Source organism: Emys orbicularis, chromosome 6 (assembly GCF_028017835.1).
Source record: "Emys orbicularis isolate rEmyOrb1 chromosome 6, rEmyOrb1.hap1, whole genome shotgun sequence".
In the NCBI taxonomy this organism is placed as follows: Eukaryota; Metazoa; Chordata; order Testudines; family Emydidae; genus Emys; species Emys orbicularis.
Window position 1 is genome coordinate 72,059,240 of NC_088688.1, and position 23,189 is coordinate 72,082,428.

Here is a 23,189-nt window from a genome sequence, read left to right on the forward strand (position 1 = left end):
AAATATCATGAGACTCATGGTAAAATCACAAGAGTTGGCAGCACTATTAAGCATGTTCTTGTGTTCCTTGCTAAATCAAAGGCTTAAATAACCAGAGTGGGAAATCCCAGAGATCAGTCAGCTTGTTGCTGCGAGCTAACAAGATAAAAAGGTTTGAACAGGTCCTTGAAGTGGTGTGCTACTAAATATAGATGCAGACAGCTTTAATGAATATTTCATCTAAAGGACCTTACTAATTAAGATACACCTCTCAAGTGAAACCTGGAAAATTACCATTGATAATTGTGCTGTTAAAAATGTGCATCCTTGCATCTCTGAAATAGCTGTGTAGTAAAGGTGTGCACTCTGTGAAGGAGAGAGCTTTCGATGCATTCCCTGTGCAATCCTAGCCCATCTCTGCAAGCATAGGAGACTCTTAAGGAAGCAACGCTAAGGAAATTGCTTTTGTGCTAGGAGACAGCATATTCCTGCATCTCACGGAGCATAGCTCCACAAGTGGACCTTGTGCCCGGTGAGGATGGTGGCTCGGGGTACACCATGGGGAGGGCAACACCAGAATACAACAGCCTAAATCATTCATGTAGAGCAGCCTGGCAGCTGTGGGATTACCCTGAAGCGGAGGGTGTCTGTGTTGCTCTGTGCCTGGGAGACAAGATGTCCACTTGCCCTAATCACCACAGGCTTCACTGGTGAGCATTCATTTCATTCAGACTGTGTTGGCAACAAGTTTTGATCCTAAAGCAGGTCCCACTGGATTCACAGCTGTTTGGGTCCAAATGTAATATAAGGGCCACTGTATTGTTTAAGCTTTCTCTGAGACTGTTCTCTTTGCGGGGGATGGAGGGGGGGGGAATAGTTGTATTGTTCTAGAGTATTTTAACAAAAAGGCACATCCCCAAAAATCAAAGTATAGTAAGTACTGGATTTTAACAAAAAGGAATATTTACTTTTTTAACATGAACCTTTCATGGTCAAATAGGAATGCAATGCAGGACAGCCGACTTACAGCTATTGAATGCAGTGAAGTAGAATGAAGGTGCCAGGCTGCTTCAGTTTAATTCAGTGTCCATATGTCAGTTTAATAATGAACCTCTGCTTACAAGGCTATCCTCAGGCCGGCCGCTGGGGAGATGAACAGGGTGCCCTGCCCTCAGCCCACCCATGCCTCCACCACCACCTGCAGAGACCCGCTGCTACTTTCGTATAGGCAGCAGATTGTGCTGGTTCCACTGCACCTGTGGAGGTGGAGAATTTGCCCCCAAATGAAGTGATTCTATGGGGGGTGGGGTTCTTCAGCCAAAGGCTTCCACCACATTAGATGATAATAAAAGTATATTGACTAAATAGCACAGATAAATACCTCTGCTGTTGTACCAGCTGATTTTTGTTGTTGTGTCTGAGTTTTATATAACAACTGCTTATCTCCAGAAACAAAACACAAAAAATACATAAATAAAAATAGCATTACATCTTTGAGAAGGAACAGCTGAGACACCAGCTAGTGAAAGCTCCCTCTCAAAGCACAGAAATTTAGTAGAAGTATTTATGATAGAGTAATTATGTTTCTATCTTTTAGGTACCACGATCAACAGGATGTTACTAGCAACTTCCTTGGAGCTATGTGGTTGATTTCAATAACTTTCCTTTCCATTGGATATGGTGACATGGTACCTAATACATACTGTGGGAAAGGAGTCTGTTTACTTACTGGAATAATGGTAAGCGTCACTGATTTTCTTCACTAACTTTCTCGTGTATCCAGTTAAGTCTAGCATAAGATTGTTAGCTTTAACACAGCACTTCTTGGTGGTGATATAAAATGCTTATCAGTAGTTTGTACAGTACATGGGTTACTTTGGGCCACTCCCAAATCTTTCATTCTGGCAGTAACTGAGAGCAGTCGCCTTCTATAGGTAAATGCAGAGCTTTATCATAAAACACGGAGAAACCGAATCTAACCTGCTGTTATCTGAGAATCAGAGTCTCAATAAAGCCTGTTTCTAAAGGTTACGATATAGCGACAACACTTATGGATCTTGCTTTGTGTTTGGGCATATGTAAGTAGATCAGTAATAATAGCAAAACTATAATTCCTATACCTGTTTCTTAAAATTTTAAAGTTATTTAAATATATAGAAAAGCTACTGTAGCTAGTCTCCCATAGCATGTTTTACTGTGCATGAATTTTCTAAGGTAGTCCACATATATATAATTGCTTTTAAGTAGGTTTATATAATATGTCTATCATAAGTGCAATGCTAATGTGGTATTGGTTACTATATTATTATACTATATTACTAGGGTTGTACCTAATTTTAATATTTGGCTAATGCACTATAACTGACCGTGGTATGTGGTTAAAGCCAAATAGTGGATAGAGCAACAAATGACTGTCACATGTATTTAATTTGATCTTATTTTGCTGCAGAATGTCAGTAATAAAGGGCTTGACCCTGCAATTCTTATTCATGAAAGCGTCCATTAAATGTAATGTAAGCTGGCCCCAAATCAGCACCAATGGTAACCCAACTTCATATATTGTAGTTATATTTTTCTATTATTTTAATAACTTTCTATTCTTGTGTTCACACATAATAAAAAAATACAGCTTGAACACCTGCCTTTCATTAAACAGGTGTTGGGATTTTGGCTCATACCTAATGATAACTAAGGGTTGTTTTCTAAAAGTTGCCTTTTCTGTACAGATATTCTGACAAATAAATTCATCTGAAAGTAATTCCTGTTTCTTTGTATAGAATGATATATATTTCTGTTTCTAAAATGTGAAGTAGACTAATGCACTCTGGAAGACTTGGAGACTTTATGCCAACTGGTCTTTTACTTATGATAAATTTCTTGTCATTAACTTAGAGTGGTTGAGATAATAAGAAAGTCTCCATGCCCTTTTAGCAAAGTTTGCTGATAGTGGCAAATACAGATTGTTTTAAAATACAGTTTGCAATTTAGTCTTAAAACACAGCCTGGAAGAGTGAGGAGTGAAAAAGAAAACTTCCATAGAGTGTATCAAAGCAAGCTCAAATTTGCCATCTTCCAAGGTGCTTGACTGTCCTCCTCAGTACAAGATGGGTTCTGATACCAAGGAGGGGGCTCAAAGAAGAATTTGCCATGGGGGAATCTGACATGAGTAGTGTAGGAAGAAGAGGGGAGAAAAGCATTAGTGTGGGGAGAGTCTGGAAGGAAACAGTCCCCCACTCCCTTTCAGAAATGAGAAGCAACAGCAGCTGATTGGTTCATGCTACAGTTACTGAGAGGTACATTGCCTTTTCCTAAGTGCTTGAAGAATTGCTGAGCCAAACTTCGGTTTTAAATTAATCTGAATATGCATTCAATGCAAATTTTGGAATATGATTGATATTTGCAATATGAAAAATCCTTTTGTGCAGAGTAAATTTTATACAGAACTCTTATGATGGGCTTCCTAGCCTCAAAAAGGGGTGGTAAGTGCACTCACACTGGCTCTGATCTCATGTGGGTTTCACACGAGTACAACTCCATTGACACCAATGGAGTTAGCACTGATTTGTGCTAGCATAGCTGAGATCAGCATTAGGGCCTCTTTTCGAAGACTTTGATGGTTAAGGGTCTGCTGTATAACTGTAATGTGGTAAGAACATAGTAAAAATAAAATCATTAAAAACAGACTCCAAATTGTTGCAAGTATCATTCTCCATACTCATGAATTAATCACACTCAAGACTGGAATGATAAGCAATATTTATCACTTTACTTATGAGAATGTGATTCTACTGCAAGCATAAAATAGTTTGCCATAGTTGCTTCTACTGTATTTGGTGAAAAATGAATTAAATTGCCATTTAATATTTGGTGTTTGCATATGCAAAGTTACACACACAGTTGGAGGCCAGGCCAAGCAAGACCCTTTTTGATAATTTGGCCCATAAAATGCAGAGAGAATATGAAGAACATAGTCAAAGGCATGAAGTAAATAATTAAAAATTCTCCAAATACATTAAAAGCACTGAGGCTTCAAAGATGACTGACACAGTCAGTCTCAGTTAGCATGGTGATGAGTGTGACATGAACACCTAGAGCAGTGGTTCTCAGCCAGGGGTCAAAGGCCCCCTGGGGGGCCGTGAGCAGGTTTCAGGGGGTCCGCCAAACATGGCTGGCATCAGACTTGCTAGGGCCCAGGGCAGACAGCCAAAGTCCTGCTGCATAGGACTGCAGCCAAGGCCCTCAAGCCCTACCACCAGGGGCTGAAGCTGAAGTCTGAGTAACTTAGCTTTATAGGGCCCTGGGCAATTGCCCTCCTTGCTATCCCCTAATGGCAGCCATGGCTTTTATATGCAGAAAAACAGTTGTGGCACAGCTGGGCCGTGGAGTTTTTATAGCATGTTGGGGGGGGGGCTTCAGAAAGAAAAAGGTTGAGAACCCCTGACCTAGAGAAATGGACAGACTGTAAACACTCTAAACCAGTGTTTCTCAAACTTCAATGCACCGCAACCCCCTTCTGGCAACAAAAAATAACAACCCCGGGAAGGGGGACCAAAGCCTGAGCCCGCTTGAGCCCCACCACCCCAGATGGTGGGGGGAGGGAGACAAAGGTCGAGCCCCACCACCCTGTGCACGGGGGTGGGGAGGCAAAGCCGCTCCAGGCAGGGGGCCTGTAACCTGAGCCCTGCTGCCCAGAACTGAAGCTGAAGCCTGAGCCCCGCAGCCCAGGGCTAAAGCCCTTGGACTTTGGCTTCAGCCCAATGCAGTGGGGCTCAGGCTTCAGCTTTGGCCATGGACCCCAGCAAGTGTAACACCAGCCCTGGTGATGGGGTCGCGACCCACTTTGGGGTCCCAACCCACAGTTTGAGAACTCCTGCTCTAAACTAGTGAAAAGGAGAGAAGCAATTGAAAAAAATGGTGAAGCTAAAATAAGATAATATTGACATTCCTGCCCCTAGCAACACTTTTAAGGGCAGTTGAAATTTGGCTCTGACAGACTAACATCTCTAAGAAGGAAGCTATGGAGCAACTGGAGAAATTCCAGTACTGTAAATACAGTTGGTTTTCCTGCTAGTCTTCTGAAGGGCATAAATGTGGGGATGTATCATCCTTACGCCAACCTAATGGAAAGTTCCATGAGAGGGTAAGGGTCACGATGGGACACTTGCCAGGCAATGGCTCATGGCCTTGTAAAACAAAGGCGCCCCCTGGTGGTCTAGGGATTATATAAAATGAGGTAAACAAAGTAATAAATCATGGCCTTATGTAAGGAACGGTTGAACCAATCGGTGTGGGGCTATACATGTGATAAACACATGATTCTCCTTCTTGTCCAATCGGCAGATGTGTGATTATAGCCTAATTGTGTTATGTAATGTTGAGAAAAACTATAAAAGAAAGCTTGTAATAAACAGGATTCGATTCAGCTTGCAACCACGTTGGTCGTGTGCTTTATCCGCTCCGCGTGGAGCCCCACACATAAAATAGTGGGCACACTAATGAGCATGTGATCTTTGGGACTGAACCCCAAGAGCAAAAACAGCAACTCGTTCTGAAGACTGGAAACCTAATTTTTTGTCTATTTTGAAAAAAGCAAGCTGCCAGGAATTACCGTCTGGTAAACCTCACCTTAGCTCTATAGAAATGATTGGTAGTCAAATTAAAAGGTCTACTAGTACAACACTTGAATAAATACATCCAAATAAGGTCAATCCGTCAACATTTCTGTGAGGAAAATCATGACTCTAACCTTTTGAATAAGGAAATAAATTAGTAGATAACTCTGATCTGTACCTAATTCAGTTGGGTTTCCGGAAACTCTTATTAAGGCCTCTGATAAAGGAGTAGATAGGAAAATAAGTAACGATAGGTAAAAAGGGAAAATATTGTTGCTAATGGAAACCTGTTTAAGTAATGGGAGGCAGTTGTAGTGAGTGGATGCAAGAACAGTTACATAAAGTACCCAAGAGTCAATATTGGGAACAGTCTAATAATGACTTGTTAGAGAAGTAGATCTTGAGTGTTTACAGTTTGCTTTGACTATTAAAACTAATGATATATTGTCAGACTCCAGATGGATTTTAGTGTCTTGGAAGATTGGACTATGTGACATCATTTAAATCCCACTAACTCCTGTTGCCCGAAAATAGCTTAAACTTCTAATATATGTTGATAGACTCTGAACTTCAAGGATAAACTGAAGGGAAAATACCTCAGGAGTCATCAAGAATAGATACATTTAAAAGTCTGTTCTGGGTGCAGGAGCAGCTTAAATAACAACAAAAAACAAAGCAAAAGTAGCAACAAAACACAAATAGGACATTTGGATACTTTAAAAACTGGGAGAAATGATGCATAATCTGTTGTCACAACATCATGGTGAGCCGTGGTGCATTTAGAAGCACTAGACATGTGCAGTTGATGTGTGACACAGACACCATACTATGGTTAAATATGGAAGTTGCAACTTTAAAACCTAACTGGGGTAGCCATCTTGAGCTACTCAGCAGGATTGTTCCAGAGTGGACTTCATCTGGGCCATTGGTGCCAGTTGAAATATAAACCTGGGTGAGTGTAAAGGCTGTGCTGCCTCTACACTCTTAGACCGGCCTGCAAAGGGACCCTGATAGGAATCAGAGTCCCAACCAGAGTGCAGAGGTATTAGATATGAGGAGCCACATGCTGTGCCAGGCATAGTCATACCTCCTAAATATGCCATGGGAATGCCTTCAACCAGTATGCAGGGAGCTCTGCTGGACCCTGCTTAGCCCACCAACTGAACTTGAACCCACCAGCTTTGTGACATTTGTAAATTCACGCCCACACCCAAACCAGACATCCTGGATACTGAATGGAAGGTGAAAACTCCACATTCCAGTTTGCCAGTTCTAGGAGCTGAGAGGGATTTTCCCCCCTACGATGAATTTGGCAATCAGATTAGCCCCAAACATCAGAGGAGATATTGGGTACTAGACTAAGGATGGGAAGGGAGGGGCTGAAAGAGAATGGCTACTCCCCTGACAAGCAGACTGTATCACTGCTGTGTCCCTACTTATCACCAGACAGGAGCCTGTCACCTGAGCTTGCACCACTCCCACATCAAAGGGCAACAGTGGAGGGTAGGACAAGCCCCAGAGGCTGGACAAGATGCAGCATGTCATCCCTCCCACATACGCATTATAACCTACACACACACACATACACACTTTGGCATTTTCTGTTGGCTAGCTTGGGTATCTCCTTGCTCGGTATCCCTGCTGACTTTTGAGTCTCACTGTTAGGTGCCTAGCTCCCCCCCGCCCCCCATGCCCTGTATAAGGAGCCTGGGTACCTAACTTGGAACTGTGGATTCCACTCAGTGGCAGAGCACCTGAAGCTAGGCACTGCAATGCTGAGCTTAAGTCCTCTTTGTGGATCTATCTCAAAAGAGTCAAAGGAGAGAAGTGAAAAGTGTTGGTGCTGATGGGAGACTTACATCTGATGAGAGATTGGAAGATCTAGAATTACATAGTGTGGAAAGGAGAAGAGTCAGGGTGCATGACTATGCTATTAAAAATGTATGATGGGTGCAAAGGAAATTGAACCGTCCCTTCTTTTTACACCATCTCATACAAGGGATGTATTCATCTTAATTAAGGGCCAGTAAATTTAGAACAAATAAATAGAAATACCTCTCCGTGAACATATAATCTCTTTGGAATTCACTCTCACAGGTGGTCAACAAGTCAGTGTGTCTGAATAACTTTATAAATCTTGATAAGTAAACTTGGCAGGATTCAATTTTTATCAGTAAATATCGATTTCACCACACACAAGCCGACAAAACAATACTTCTATCAATAGTAATTGAAATGTACAGATAGGTAAAGTAAGGAAAATGCTGCTTGAGAACTTCTTAGAGTTTGATTTAAGGATATTCACTTTGTCTGTTTTGACGTTTTGTTCACAATTTGTGCTTTAATGGTTATAAACTTTAACTTTTTAAATTTGTGTTTACTGTCATTAAATAATTATTGTCTGACCCTCCCCATAATTTCCCACAACTCTGAAAATTTAAATAGATAATCTAAAAAAACCCTAAAAATAATTGTATATATAATTTATAAATTTTTGTATTTATGTAAGAGAAAATAATGGCACCCAAAAATCCTGCTGCAAGGATCAGGAAGGAATATTTTCCTCCGACGTGCAGCACTGCAGAATAGGATGGGACATTATGGTGGTAGAGAGAGGAGGATTTGCCTTCCTCTGAAGTATCATGTGTTTGTCACTGCAAGAGGCAAGATACTGGATTTGATGGATCTATTGTGTCAGATCCTATGTTCCTAAAATAAATGGGAGACTGAAGATTGTGATAACTGCTATCCTGTGGGATGCACACAGATGTCTGATGTAGCTTGATTGAGGGTTGCTTTTAACCAGATAATTATCTTACGGACTCTTTTTTTTGGGTATGTCTACACTACAGGATTAATCCGAATTTATATAATTCGAATTTAGGAAACCGATTTTATAAATTCGAATGTATTCGGCCACACTAGGCACCATTAATTCGGTGGTGTGCGTCCAAGCTACCGTAGTAGCATCGATTTCCAGAGCGTTGCATTGTGGGTAGCCAATAACATTGAATTGCCAATAACTTCGAATTGCGGCCACACTAACCTTAATTCGGATTAACAATACCGATTTAGATGCTACTCCTCTCGTCGAGGAGGAGTACAGAAATCGAATTAAAGGGCTCTTTAATTCGAATTAAATGGCTTCGTTGTGTGGACGGGTCAAGCGTTAATTCGAATTAAAGCAGCTAAATCCGAATTAAAGTCGTAGTGTAGACCAGGTCTAAGTGGCTAAGTTGTCAATTATACAACAGGGTGGCCTGCAATAGCAAGGGACTGCGCTCAGTGACACAGGAGTTCCCTTCCAGCTCTGTGTTTCTGTGTTGCTGAAACTTCTGTTCTTTAGCATCTGCGGTAAGATTCATTGCACAACTTGAATACCATTCTTATTAAAGTAAATGCCTGTACTAGAGAGCTCATTAAGCTTAAGGGTAAAGCAAGCAAATGTAGAAGGTATTCTTAGGCTGCACAGTGGAAGTGGGTGGTGGGGGAAGAGGTTAGCAGTTTCTTTCAGAAAATCTTTAGATAGCACATTCTAAGGGCTGGATCATGAACCCCTTCCTCACAAAGGTGACCAGTTATCAGGAATAGTCACAGTGAAGACAGTTGTGGCAAGCTGATGTCACCATACTAGCTTTCACTAGTGTTAAGAGCCAATTAAAAATCTCTAGTAAGGAACAAGTATTCAAGCCTGTTCTGCTGAGGTGCAACTCTCAAAGTCCAGGTGTAAATCAGGGATGCATACGAATTAAAGAACATATCATTTTGAAAATTAGGGTCTGTATTTGCTTTAAAAGGGGCAAACCTTACCTCCTCTCACATACGTGCTTGGGACCTAAAAGGCACCAGGACTGCAGTGTTTCTGCTATATGGGAAGGAGAATGCTTTGCACCGGCTAAACCATGCTTCTGAACAGGGATTTGGAACAGACTAGGGAAGAGCTGGGATATGTGACTGTGAAGGGCAGTGGCCTCTAGATACCACTAAGGCCCATGAGCTAAGGAAGCTGGGATGGAGATGGAGCATGGATGTTCCTCAGCCCTGGAGGGAAATGATTCCATCCCCCCAAGCTCTGTGGGACTCCCCTGCACAATGTAAACATACTCAGGGTTTGCATAGGTTGAAAGAATTTGCCCCCACATATCTCTTTATAACAGGTCTTCTCAATGTTAATTAGACAGTGTGCAGTTTGTGTTACAGTTAAAGAGGAACTCTTATTCAAAACTACTGTTTTCAGGTGCTTCTAACTCTCCAGAAACATTTCCCTTTGGGTTGAAAGTGAATTTGTTTTTGGAGTATATATTTAATGTGATCTATTTTGAGAGAGCTAACCAGGAAAAGAGACATGTATATGATAAGGTCATTGTCACACTTTTGCAAACTGTTAAGATGCATTTATTCCACAATACCATGCCATCCTTACTTCTCCACTGCTGCTGGCAGCAGCGCTGCCTTCAGAGCTGGGTACCCAGCCAGCAGCCACTGGTGTGAAATAAATAGGATGAAGTTTAGTAAGGACAAATGCAAAGTACTACACTTTGGAAGGCGTAATCAATTGCACAAATACAAAATGAAAAATGACTACCTAGGAAAGAGTACTGCAGAAAAGGATCAGGGGGTTATAGTGGATCACAAACTAAATATGAGTCAATAGTGTAATACTTTTTCAAAAAAAGGAAACATCATTCTGGGATGTATCAGCAGGAGTATGTTGTAAGCAAGGCACAAGAAGTAATTCTTCCACTCTACTCAGCACTAATAAGGCCACTGAATTGCAATGGTCAGTTTTGGGCACTACGATTTAGGAATGATGTGGACAAATTGGAGGAAGGTCCAGAGGAGAGCAACAAAAATGATGATAGGTCTAGAAAACATGACCTCTGTGGAAAGATTGGTGAGGGGGGAAAAAGGGATGTTTTTAGTCTGGAGAAAAGAAGACTGAAGTGGGTCATAACACTCTTCAAGTATTTAAAAGGTTGTTAAATTGTTCTCCGTTTGCACTGATGACTGGACAAGAAGTATTGAGCTTAAATTGCAGCAAGGGAGATTTAGATTAGACATTAGGAAAAACTTCCTAACTGGCAGGGTAGTTACAATTTACCTAGGGAGATTGTGGAATCTCCATCGTACAGGTTGTTAACAGGTAAGACAAACCACCTCTCAAGGATGGTCTAGATAATACTGAGTCCTGCCTCGATGCCAGAGGCAAGACTAGATGACCTATTGTGGGCCCTTACAGTCCTACAGATCTATGATTCTAGGTCTTACTTGCTTTTTCTTTAAAGGAAAATAAATTCAAACATCTGTGGGCCCAATCCTGCTCCCATTAACTGAAATTCCCTCATGGCATGCACTGCAGTCATGGAGTAAAGCAGAAAAATATAGCAAAATCTCAACAGAACCATCCCATTAATGTAGTTTGTGGCATTTAATATATAATAGTAGATAGGCAATGAAGGAAAAGGAGGAGAATCTAGCTGCAGTGTTAACATTGGGTACAGATCTTCTGTTAAGAATCCAAAACAAAAGAGAGAAAATAAATATCAGTTTGCAGTGAACTGATGTTTATGCATAGTGTACACTGAAGTCATGAATTACCCTACATCATAATAGTTAAAAACTTGTATTTGATTTTTAGAAAAACTGAGCTTTACGCAGTTTAATTTTGTAACTTCTAAATACAAAAACATAGTGCCGTGAGTCATGTTCAAGGAATGTATCATTAAAACTAATGCCCAGTCCAGAGGCAGAAGTTTGACTGAACTGAAAGGAGTCAATTTTTGTGTAATATCAACCAAATGAAAATAGATGGCATTGTCAATTAAAGATTTACCCAAGGCTTTCCTTCATTTCATTTGTAAGTGTTAGTGGGAATCTTTTTTTATCATTTTGTAAATAGATATGATGGTACACATATAAGGTCATGGAAACAAAGTTCTAACAGCTTCATTTTCCTGTGAGTAAGGGAAAATGTCTTTCACACACATTAGTGGCATTTTATGTCCATTACTAAGATGATTGTGCTAAGAATTTAACAAGCTAAGTTCTGAGAATTTAATAATAAATATCAATAATGACTTCACAGTTCAGAACAGCTTGTTTCCTCCAGTGATGTCTTTCTTCTAACCCAGTATGCTCCAAATACACTAGTATCACACAGATGCATAATATGGGGAAGGAAGTTAATGATGCTCAACTCGCTCGCTGAAGCCATTAGGAGTCAAAATCAAATTTCAGCAAGTTAAAAGGCCTGACGTTATTGGAATGAAGAATAGTTTGTAGCAACACTATGGGAAAACTGTTGCTTTACGAGTTGAAAAAATATAACTTTTATTTCCCAATAGTACACAACCTGCAGTGCTTTGTAATCTACATGTGTATGTGGCTGGGTACCAGTCTGAATATTTAGCTGTGCCTGCTGTACTGAAAAGAATATATTTAAACTCAGTAGGTCATGTGACTGTCAGATACTTCCAGATCACCATCAGTAAGAACAGCTACTGTCTTGAATGAACAAAACTAACATTTCCTTCCATTTTTACAGGGGGTGAGCTAGATTTTCCCCCTTCTGGTCCAGGGAAGACAATTGCACCTCCTTGTACCAGCAAAGATTTTTGCACACAGGCAGAAAGAAGTCTTCACGCTTTCCAAGGAGGACAGGCAGTTTTCCCACCACCACTCTCTGCAGTGGAGATTAAAGCTGCAGAACCCATCAGAGGCTCCATAGGAGCCCCACCACCGGGCTGCATTGAATCAATGCATCTCTCAGTCAGTACCACCCACCCTTTGCAGGTTCTCTGGTACAGAGTAGAATGCACATGTCTTGCAAAACATTAATCCCCTTTCTCACCTAATAGTACTGACTCTTGCAGCAGAAAGTCTATCAGAAAGTGAATCTGGCCCTCTCTTTCTCTCTCTCTGTCTCTTGGATCTATTTTTAAAACTGGGTCTATTCTGTACTTATCAGGCAATTCCTGGGGTCCTGGCCTGTCTGTAGGTATTTAATTTACATTATTTTGTGTCGTTTTTAGTATTTCACACAATTTGTATTTTCTCTAATATTGCTGACAAACCTGAAAGACTGGTGAAAAGCGAGGAAATGTGCTCAAGTACTACACTATGAGTAGAAGAAGCTTAAATGTTTCAAATACAATGGATCAAATTCAAACAGGTAGAAATGCCACTGAAGCCAGTTGCTAGCTAGGCACAACTATTGAACACATAGAAGGGCCATAATGCAAAACAATTTTAGGTAACAGTTTTGGATTGGAGGATACAGTAATTGTGCTGTTACGTCTCCTGCTCTGTTCAACACTGCAGGGTTACTCCTCACTCCCTGTAGGCAGCTGTGATAAATGCAAAAACTCAGGTGTATGAGCTTGCTGTATGACTCCCATTTCCTTAGCCTTGTGTCCATTTCATGGGTGGATTCCTCTTTCAACACTCTTACATTGCTTGTTTGGAGAGCAATTTTGCTTCAAGAAGGACATTTTTTTTCCTGGCTGGTCCAATAAGCCCACCTACTAGAGAGCCAAATGAACAGAGTATCTGTTTAAATTCTTACAGGCTTTTCATTTTATGCAGAGCAGCAGGAGGAATGTTGTGCCTTTTCTGGTGCAGAGCTAAATTTCCCACCAGAAACATATGTCTGCAAAGCGGACCTTCTCTCTGCCTCAGTGGATCGCAAGGGAAATGAGCAAGAAAATGTGGCAGCTGCCTTCTCTCAGTACCAGGCAAGTATAGCAGGACATTTTTGTGGTGACTACAGCACTAAAGAACACACTTCACTCCCAGTTCAGCTAGACCAAAGCTGCCAAGAGATTTCCAGCTGAGCCACTGAGCATAAAGTTGCTTCCATTTCCCATAGCCTCCACCACAGGCATGGATAGATGTAAACAATAGGTGGTAGGCCTAGACTAAGCAATTGCCTAGTTCATTGCCAACATTTAAATGCAATTCTGATACCCTGCGAAACGCCGAATCAAGAGGAAATGCCACAGGAGTTCATTCAGTGAAATCTAGAATTTCTTCAAGTCCAAGTGCAAGATTTTAAAGCTCTGACTAAACACTGTCTTCAGTGCTGCCTTCCTGGGCATTTTACCATCTTAGATTTTTTTTCAAACTTTTTATTTAAGAGATGCCAGCACCATTCTTTGGCTATCACTAAAACTGAGCCCACACTAGTACCCTAGATCCAAACCCTCTACACTTTGTCAATGTCCAGATCAAAACACTGCAGTTCTGGCCTTTCTTTGTGTTGTGCCTAAGCTGAAAATATGAATCTGAACACCTCTGTATTTGAAGAAAGCTTGGAAACTGATCCAGACTTTACATCTCAAGTCTGTTTTTAGCTATCACTGTTGTGGCCTTGGTTCCTCTGGGTGACATTTGTCTTTCCCCACTAGAGCTGCTGTTTTGCTTATTGTGCTCCACTGAGGAGCTGTTTATTATTAGTAGTATTAGTGTAGCACATAAGTCATGGACCAGCACCCCATTATGCTAGATGCTGTACAACAAGGCAGTCCTTGTCCCAAAAGAGCTTACAATTTAAGTATCAGACAATAGATAACAGATGGATGAGACAGACACAGATGGGGGAGTACAAGGAAAAACTGAGACAACTGGTCAGCATGATAGGCAGTGGTCTCAGAACACTGGCAGCCTAACCATTGTCAGGTTGTTTGTTTTTTGTAGTTATCACTACAGAGGAGGGTTTTAAGGAGGAATTTGAAGTAGGATAATGAGGTAGCTTTGCATATATTTACAGGGAGATCCTCTGAGTATGAAGGGCAGCATGACAGAAAGCATGTAGATGCTTGTTTGAAAATTTAACCGGTGGGCAGCGGATGCTGGTTTCATGGACCAGTCAGAGGCAGGAGTCAATGTCTTGATAGTGAGAGAAAATAGGTGTGGTGGGGATGGATGGTAAAAGACCTTGAAATGTAAAGACAAGCAGCTTTTGTTTAATGCAGTAGCAATGAGGGAGGCAGTGGGGGGATACAAAGAGAGGGGCAACATGGCCAAAGCAATGAGAATGATCTTTGCAGCAGCATTCTGAATGGATATGAGTGGGGCAAAATTAAATTTGTCAAGACCAGCGAAAAGGATGTTGCAGTAATAGAGAAATGAGATGATGAGAGCCTGGATAAGAGTATTAGTTCTGTGGATGGATAGGAAACACTGTATCTTAGAGATGTTATCCAGAAAGAATCTGCAAGATTTAGATGTAGCCTGGATGTGAGCACCTAGAGAGAGGTCCAAATTGAAGATGACAGCCCGTACAACCTTTTTGGTGGGGAAGATTTCAATGCTTCACTTTTACGGTTATCTCAAAATAATAATTTTATATGTTATTACTTTACCTCTCTTTGCTGGATTGGGAGGCTGTAGGCCTTCAAAGTTCCAGACTGGTGCCAGAAACTTACATCCAGGCAGTCAGGTATGATTCTTCCCTCACTCACGCCCATTTTTCACTGTTGCAAGTCCATTTGCTTCAGGATAGCAACTCATGATTCACACTGGTGTAAATGAGTAGAGAGTTAGGCTCTCAATACCAAAACCCAAAAATGGGTCAGATACATACACACACGTGTCTTCTAACAACGGGTCTTATTTTAGATTCTTGGCATTAAGCAAGATTCCTGGTAACTGATTTCACAAGACCTAGCATAGACCAATATTTGAACTAGAAATTGTATGATCTTGAAGCTCATTCATGTTTATTCTATTAGGGAGGACCATGTCTATAATGAAGATATGAGGAATGCTCTTTTTTGTTTTGTATATATAACTGAAACATCGTCCTACAGTACAGGTAAAATGTAGATCAATGGTCAAGGGAAAATGTTGTCCACTTGTGAAAGATTGTCAGGCTTTTGCTTCAGAAATGAGCCACTCTCTAATGTGTGCTCCATTGACGTCATAGAGTTTTAAGAAACGATGCCTGCAGATGTGAGAGCTATCATGCAGTCAGATCCATTCCAACATTTGTCACTCTGCATGAGTGAAGGTCTGAGAATTTGTCATACATTGGTATTCATAGAGTTCACTTAATGATATAAACATGTTGTTAGTACATTTACAATAAAGCTCAAACTCTCCCAGTTTCTGACCATGAAAAATAGGTGTTGACCAGAACCTGGAAAAACTCCTGGTCCCCTTAAAGTCAATGGGAGATTTACCTTTGACTTCAATGAAATGGGGTGAAATCTGCACTTGTGTCAGCAGATAGGCCAAACAGATGTGTTGACGCTTTTGGAGAATAGAAGAATCTAGGCAGGTCATCATTTTAGTGTGTAGTTTGCTGGAAATCCATCTACTGCATAATTTATAGTACTCCTGAAAAACAAACATCATGCTCCTAATTCTGCTTTTAGCAACAGCTATCCACTTTCATTAAATAAAATAGATGTGTTGCTTACAATTTTGCCCTGCAACTTCTGAGTTCCTAGAACACTTATGTGAGAATATTTAACTGCATATCTGCTCATAATTTATTCTATTCTATTTTATGAATATTTATTATGAAATAAAATGGAATTAATGTACAGCATTTAAATTTAAATTCATTTAAGCAACCACTTGGCAAGAGGCTGAGAAAAAAACAATTTCCTAAGGCAGGTGGACTTTTACTTAAGGTGTTTGTGAACTGTACTGGGAAGACTGAATAAAATCACATAATTAAATTTTATGTAATGGATACAAAATTATTTTACTATATACATTATTGTTTAAAATACTTAAATCTACTTTACTTAACACAGGGACTTACATGCTTTCATTTAAAATATGCCATCACCCAGAATACCAGCACCTTACTAAATATAGTGTTTTAAGAATTAGTGGTGCTGTTAGAAAAATAATGCAGGAGGTCTCATTAAAAAATTAAAATGAGTTTTAATGGAATATCGGTTATAAAAATTAGCATGAAAGCCATATTTTAAAAGACTGCCTCTAAATTTGTGCCAGTGATTTTGCAATTATTTGATGCTTATTTGCATATGCAAATCAGGTAGATTTCTATATGAGATGAGTATGTGAATTCTGTTTGCATTGGACAAAGGAAGGGTTATGCACACTGTAAAACTGCATACACAATCATAGGCTGTCTTGAAAAATTGGTGCAGTTAGTTTATGAGGCTCAGGATAGCTAGAATGGATTAGTAAATTCTGAATTTATTCTGTTCTATGCGTGATAAATTCCTCCTTTTCTGAAATGGCTACAAGTCATCATGTTTAGATGTTCTACAAAGTCTTTGCAATTAATTAGCAGGCCTTGCTGCTCTCTAATTCTTGTAAAAAATAAAAACCTGGTTGGCAGATTCTGTTCTAAAGATAGATCAGGATGGCTGAAGACCATAGTAGCATTCAAGAGTACATCCGAAAGTTACCTTTTAACTGTACTAACAATATACTGCTTTTGTTCTGTATTTGTCCTTTCAACTTGGTCTGTGGATGATAACTGGCATTCCCATGTGTTCTTAAAAACTTGATGTTTACCAACACAGAATATGCAATTTAAAATAAAATGTAGTCTAACAGGCAAGAATGAACCAAACCAAACTGTTGTAAACTCCAGATAGAGTATATTACTGCTTTGACATTCCAAAAGCTGTGTGCATTTCCCCATTTGTTTTGTTTTTGAGGAAATAAGATTCCCACGAAGAGAGAGCAGGAGCTTGAAGCAGTGATTTAGTTTATTGTTTGCCTTAGTCCTGCATAATGTTCAAAGTACAATAATTGAAATACATTTTTCAGCTTAAAATAAGACTTTCTTGTAACTGGAATTGTGCTTTTACCCAACAGATATAATTCCAACAGAAAATGTTGTTGTTTTTTTGTGCAGTGTTAATTATGGAAAAAATGGGGAGGGTGTGATTATGCAACTTTATGCCATCATTTAACATAACAGTACAGATTATCTATGCCTCAGTTTCCTGATCTTTAAAATGTAAATACCACATCTTAGTTCAAGTGAAAGTACAAAGTATGATAATAATTCAGTGTATTTATAATAATGATAAAATTTTAAAATCCCAATTTAAATTACTGTGCTATCTCTGTAAACTATTTATTATTAAAAGAATAAACATCATTTGTTTTCTTCCATGGTAGTGCAAAGAAGAAATCCACAAGTAATATTCTACCTTTCCTCCTTTGAACAAAGGTAAAAAGTGTGCATTTTCACGCATACCATCATGATGTGATCCTGTCATATTTCACTAGCCGAACAGAGCCAGTGTGAATTAGTATTTGCATGAGAGTCCTCCAACAAACATCTTGATGCTTCATGAAGCAGTTTTGATGATTCAAGAGATAGCATTCTGTCCCATAGGCCAATATAAGGCATTTCCCTAGCATGTTGGTGGCAGTATGGAGCTGCTACAGGCACAGTCTTTCAGATGATAATCATTCCAATTCAGGTAATTGCATTTTGTTTACCTATATTCCCTTAATTTCAATTGGATACAGTATTCTTTTTTACCTTTTGGTTCTAGACTGTGATTTGCCATTTAAACAGCTGCTTCATTCCATCATGCCAGTGGCAGGTGAACTATTCTTTGTACATTACTGCTTCAGTGGGATGGTCTCAGACTCAAGTAATTAATATTTGGGAAGTGTTTCGAGAAACGTTGATGAAAGATGGTACAGAGGTATTATTGGGACTAAATAATAGCATTCCTGAGCTGAGGCACAGAGTTCACCACCACTGACTTTCTAGTGATCTTCCTTATAGCCTCTTTTTGATACATTTGACAGTTTAGATTTCAGGGCTATATTTTTAAGAGAACATGGTGAACCTCAAACCAGTTGATTTCCATTGCTGGCTAAAAGACCTTGCTCAGAGTCTGCACTGACTCCCTGTGCACTCCCACTGCCCTCACCCTGTGTAACTTCACCCAGATTCAAAGGTGAGGCTAAGGGTTGATTAATTTACATGCTAGGGGGAGATTGGTCAGAAAATGTGTGCAGAGTATAAGGCTACGTCTACACTTCTGGCAGTATGTGGAGTATATAAACTACACGCACCCCTAGCACTGGTATAAATAGCGCCTTCTCTGCAGCTCTCAGCAATGCTCCCTTGCCGGGGCTGGGATTTGGAAGAAGTGAAGACACTTCCTCCTGGCTCCCGCATGCCTCGAGGGCATGAGAGACTCCAGCTTCCCTTTCCTTGATTTCATCCAGCACTAGAATAGGAGTGAGGGAGTAGAGCTTCTGAAGAAGAAGCTTAAAGAGAGAATCAGAACAGAGAGCAGCACCTGCAACATCTGGGGAGAGACTTATTTGGGGGGTGAAATTGGCATGGAGGTTCAGCTAGGGCGGAACTAATTGGGGGAGATCAGGGCTCCATGTGTTGGTGGTGAGCAGATGAGTTCACTGGAGGGGTCTGTGTTTGGGAGGGATCCAGGACAAGTTAAATGGTATGCAGGTGGTGGGGAAGCAAATGAATGTATTTGGTGTGTCTCAGTATATGGGGAGAAGAAGGCAGATGAATTCACTGACAAGTCTATGTTAATGAGGGAGTCAGGTGAATTCATTGTGGGGTCTTTGTGTAGGGGCAAATAAATTAATTGAGGGGAACTTATAGGGAGCAAATTAATTAGGGAAATCTCCATATTTATTGGAGGTAGCAGAATTGATTGTTTTGGAGGGAAGGATGAGAGAGTGAGGGAAACAGAAGAATTTAGAATGAGAAAAAGTGGAGGCAAGCATAGGAGTGAAACCAGGGTAAACTTCAAGATGCAAAGGGAGACTTTGTCTGTCTGTACTAAGAGTTGAACTGATACAGCTTCATTGACGACTAGACAAAGTGTAACTCAGTGTGTATATATATCAGAAAAATACTGGGGATAAAGGGGCTGTCTGTAGAAGTTGGCCAGGTGTATTACAACAGAGCTGATTTGGGAATTTGCGGGTTAATTTGTAGTTGGGGACTGCTTTATATTACACCCTCCTGTTAGTTGTTTTACCTGTTACAATTTGCTTCTACTCTCTTGGCACATAATCTACCCCACTATATTTCTCTTCCATGGGATTTGTATCTGCTTATTCCAGGCTGTACTTGGAACGGTATTTATAGTTACAAACATACATATACTTGGCACAAAACAAACTCCAGTTGTTACAAAGGTCCAAGTTACAAAGCTATTTCTGCAAGACACGTGTGTTGTTCAAAGTAGTACAGTCAACTAAGCATAATTTGTAGAAAAAGATCACGTCTGTTTGTCAGAAGAGAACATGGAAATAGAGCTGTTCAAATAACTTTGTTTTTGTTTCGGTATCCAAACCAAAAAATTGACCATAAAAAATCATTTGGGCTGACCCAAGAGGTTTTGGTAATTTGAAAAAGTGGGGAAATTTTATTTTGGGTCAAACTAAATGTTTCATTCTACCGGAAAGAAAATGTTTTGTTTCATTTTCTGGGTTTTTTTAAATCTTTTTTCCCTGCCTATAAAATCACAGTAGAATTTGAAACAAAAGGGCATTTCAGATTTTAAAAAATGAACTGTTTTAGTTGAAAATGTTGAAACTAAAGTTAGATTTTTCTTAATGTTTTATTTCTATTGTTCAGCCAAAACAGTTCAGTGAATTCAACCAAAATTCGCAAACTGTTTTAGTCAATACAAATCTGCATTAGTAAAAAAAGATTTTGCACAACAAATTTTGACCAGCTCTTCAAGGAAGTATATATAAGTGACTAAAAACTAGATTTAAGGTAACTTTATCTTTAGACTTTAAACAAAGCCTTAAAACAGATTCTAGTTTTATTGTGCTAGATACTAATCCAAGCTTACTTCCTTTTAGCAATTGCAGATACCATGACTATGAACAGGCCTTTCTGGATTCATTTATGGCTGTATTCTAAATTTTAAACGTTGTATCTGGCTGCCTTTGTTCAGACATTAGAAACTGAATTTGCTCTAAAATCCATTTCTTTTTTCAACTTCTAGAGAAAAAAAGCAGGATTTTAAAATGATGCTCTTCAGTAAGCAATTGATGATGCCTTGACAGTTTACCAGTGTATGGTAACAGACTCTTTATATAACCCTGAACTAAAATAGCTGTACTATATTCATCACATTTATTAGGAATGGTGATTCATCTGATGCCTTTCATATTTCTTCAGTGAAGGCGAAACTTCTTTAAAAAATGCTTTTGAAACACACAGTAGTAACTCCTTGGGGTTTGTTTTATTGTTGTTTTCAGGGTGCAGGGTGCACTGCGCTGGTGGTAGCTGTGGTTGCAAGGAAGTTAGAACTTACCAAAGCTGAAAAACATGTGCATAATTTCATGATGGATACCCAGCTAACTAAAAGAGTAAGTTATATCTGCAGATCTTTATATTCCCCACTGAAAAAGGAATGTTGTTTAATGTATTTCTGAGACTCATTGGGGAAAAAAATATAATTTTCTTTCTTGTACTTCTCTATGGGCTTCTTCTGCAAGGTGCTGGGTGCCTTCTGGGAGTACTGAGCACCTGAACTTCCATTGACTTCAACGGAAGTTGCAGGTTCTCGCTCCTAATGAGGATTTGGTGCAATGACAGTAGATTTGAAGATTCTCTTCCAGCGGGACATATTGAAACTAGACCAAAGCTGGAAGTTAACTGAGGTAACCAGCAAAGAACAGAATATTATTCTGAAAGACGAGTTTATTATGTATTAAACTAGAGTTTTGTGCAGCATATGAGAGGAAAAAACTACAGCATACATGTAATTCTTGTAGTTCTATTAGATTATATGAATTTAAAGAGTTATATAGATTGAAATCCAAACATACACAAGTAGAAAAACTGTTCTTTGTAAAAGAACGAGAGAAGCTTCCTTACATGTGAGAACATCTTGAAAAACAGGATTAAAAATATTCACAAGCGATTTTTTGTGAAGTCTGCTATTGCTTCATTTACTGAACACATGGGGTTATTCAATCAGCCACTTGCAATAATGTAGCAATCTCATACACCCATTAAAGATATTTCACAGATAGAAACTAAAATTCAGTAAGAAAAATGTTTTTAATTGATTTAAAAAATAACCATTTCAGAAAATGTAAGCATCACAGCTAAGAAGACAATGAAGATCTACAATCCAGGGAAAATATGTTTATGTAAAGGGAACAAATAATGGAGTTTATCCTTTCTCATTTGATTAGTCTCATTCATTTCAGGGGGATTATTTATGTGAGAAAAGTCTGCTCAGTCAGACCCAAAAGCAGGAAAAGCAACCTGGCAGATTAGGAAGAAGGTGGTGGTAGTCACATAGGTATTAAGAAACTGAACCATGCCAACCATGAACGTGAGTAATAGGGAGGTAAAATTCTCCCTCTCTCCTCCCCTCCCTCCCAATGTGGAACAAGGTGGGTGAAGTAATATATTTTATTGGACCAACTTCTTTGGGGAGAGAGACAAGCTTTCACCAACAGAAGTTGGTCCAATAAAAGATATTACCTCATCCTGCCTTGTCTCTTTAATATCTTTAACGACACTTGAAAATCTAGGCAGTAAAATGGATTCATGCAAATTTGCTAGCTCTTGTGAATTTAGCATTTCACTCACTTCTCTTTAATCCCAGTCTATCCGCCTTCTCTATCTATCTATTCCTCCAAATAAATCTAAAGATCAGCTCAGTGTAATATTTAAGTTAGCCTCAGAGCATACTTGTGCAGTAACCTCAGCCACTCAGATAATACAAAAGAAAGCAAATAACCTTCCTGTTTCTGAATATTTGTTAGATCACAAAACACAATAGTTGGATTTTGCCATAAATCACAAACTGACGGTGTCCAAAGCTTAAGGAGAGAGCAAGGACTTCAGTCCTTGAGTGAGGTCCAGTGAGCCTGATTCTGCTTCCACTGACATCAGTGGCAAAACTCCCGTTGACTACAGCGGTACATGATTGGGACCGTTGTCTCTGGACGCTCCTGCTAGTTGCAGGATCCAGTTGCAGCTCTGCATTGCTCCCTTCTGTATACTATGATTTAGCTTGAATACTGCAATGGTGGATATGATAGAGGCATAGATAGAGAGGGATAAGGAGAGAGATAAAAGCTACAATTGAATACTCTATATTTACCATAGGAAGTATCCTATCAATTAACATTAGTCATCAATACATTGAAATGCTTTGTCAATATTTGTATAAGAATTGTCAGTGCCACACTGGGGACATCAGAGGGCATAGGAAAACTGAAGGTATCCTTACATTTTATATTGTGAATATCATTTTATAGAGACCCTCATTTTAGAAAAATACAAAGCAGACTTGAATTGTATACAGTAAACAAAGCTAGAAGGTTTTGACAACATGCTTATCTCAGAGGAAGTGGAGGGACAAAAATGTGAGAACCAGAACAAAGAAAAACAGAAACGCTTATTTGAGCATCTTTTGAGTTTATCACAGAAGAAAAGACTGTTAAATCACTATTAGAAGTGAGAGGGAGAAATCTTACAAGAAGGAAGTGACCAGAAGAGACAAACTTGTAATAGGGAAATCCATTTTTGGTCCTGTACAATCTTTCCAGTTAAATACTAGACATGTAACATTTTAATGTCTGTTTCATATAATTTACACATACTGAGAGCACCAAATGGGTCAAGTT

General features: G+C 39.5%; 1 protein-coding gene across 1 annotated transcript in view; it reads left to right on the plus strand.

Moving 5' to 3' along the window:
- KCNN2 (potassium calcium-activated channel subfamily N member 2) overlaps positions 1–23,189 on the plus strand; it is a 92,058-nt gene that overhangs the window by 60,902 nt on the left and 7,967 nt on the right. The window contains exons 5-6 of the mRNA XM_065406428.1: positions 1,577–1,718; positions 20,799–20,909. Of these exons, the coding sequence (XP_065262500.1) occupies positions 1,577–1,718; positions 20,799–20,909 (253 nt within the window). The remainder of the gene's footprint in view (positions 1–1,576; positions 1,719–20,798; positions 20,910–23,189) is intronic.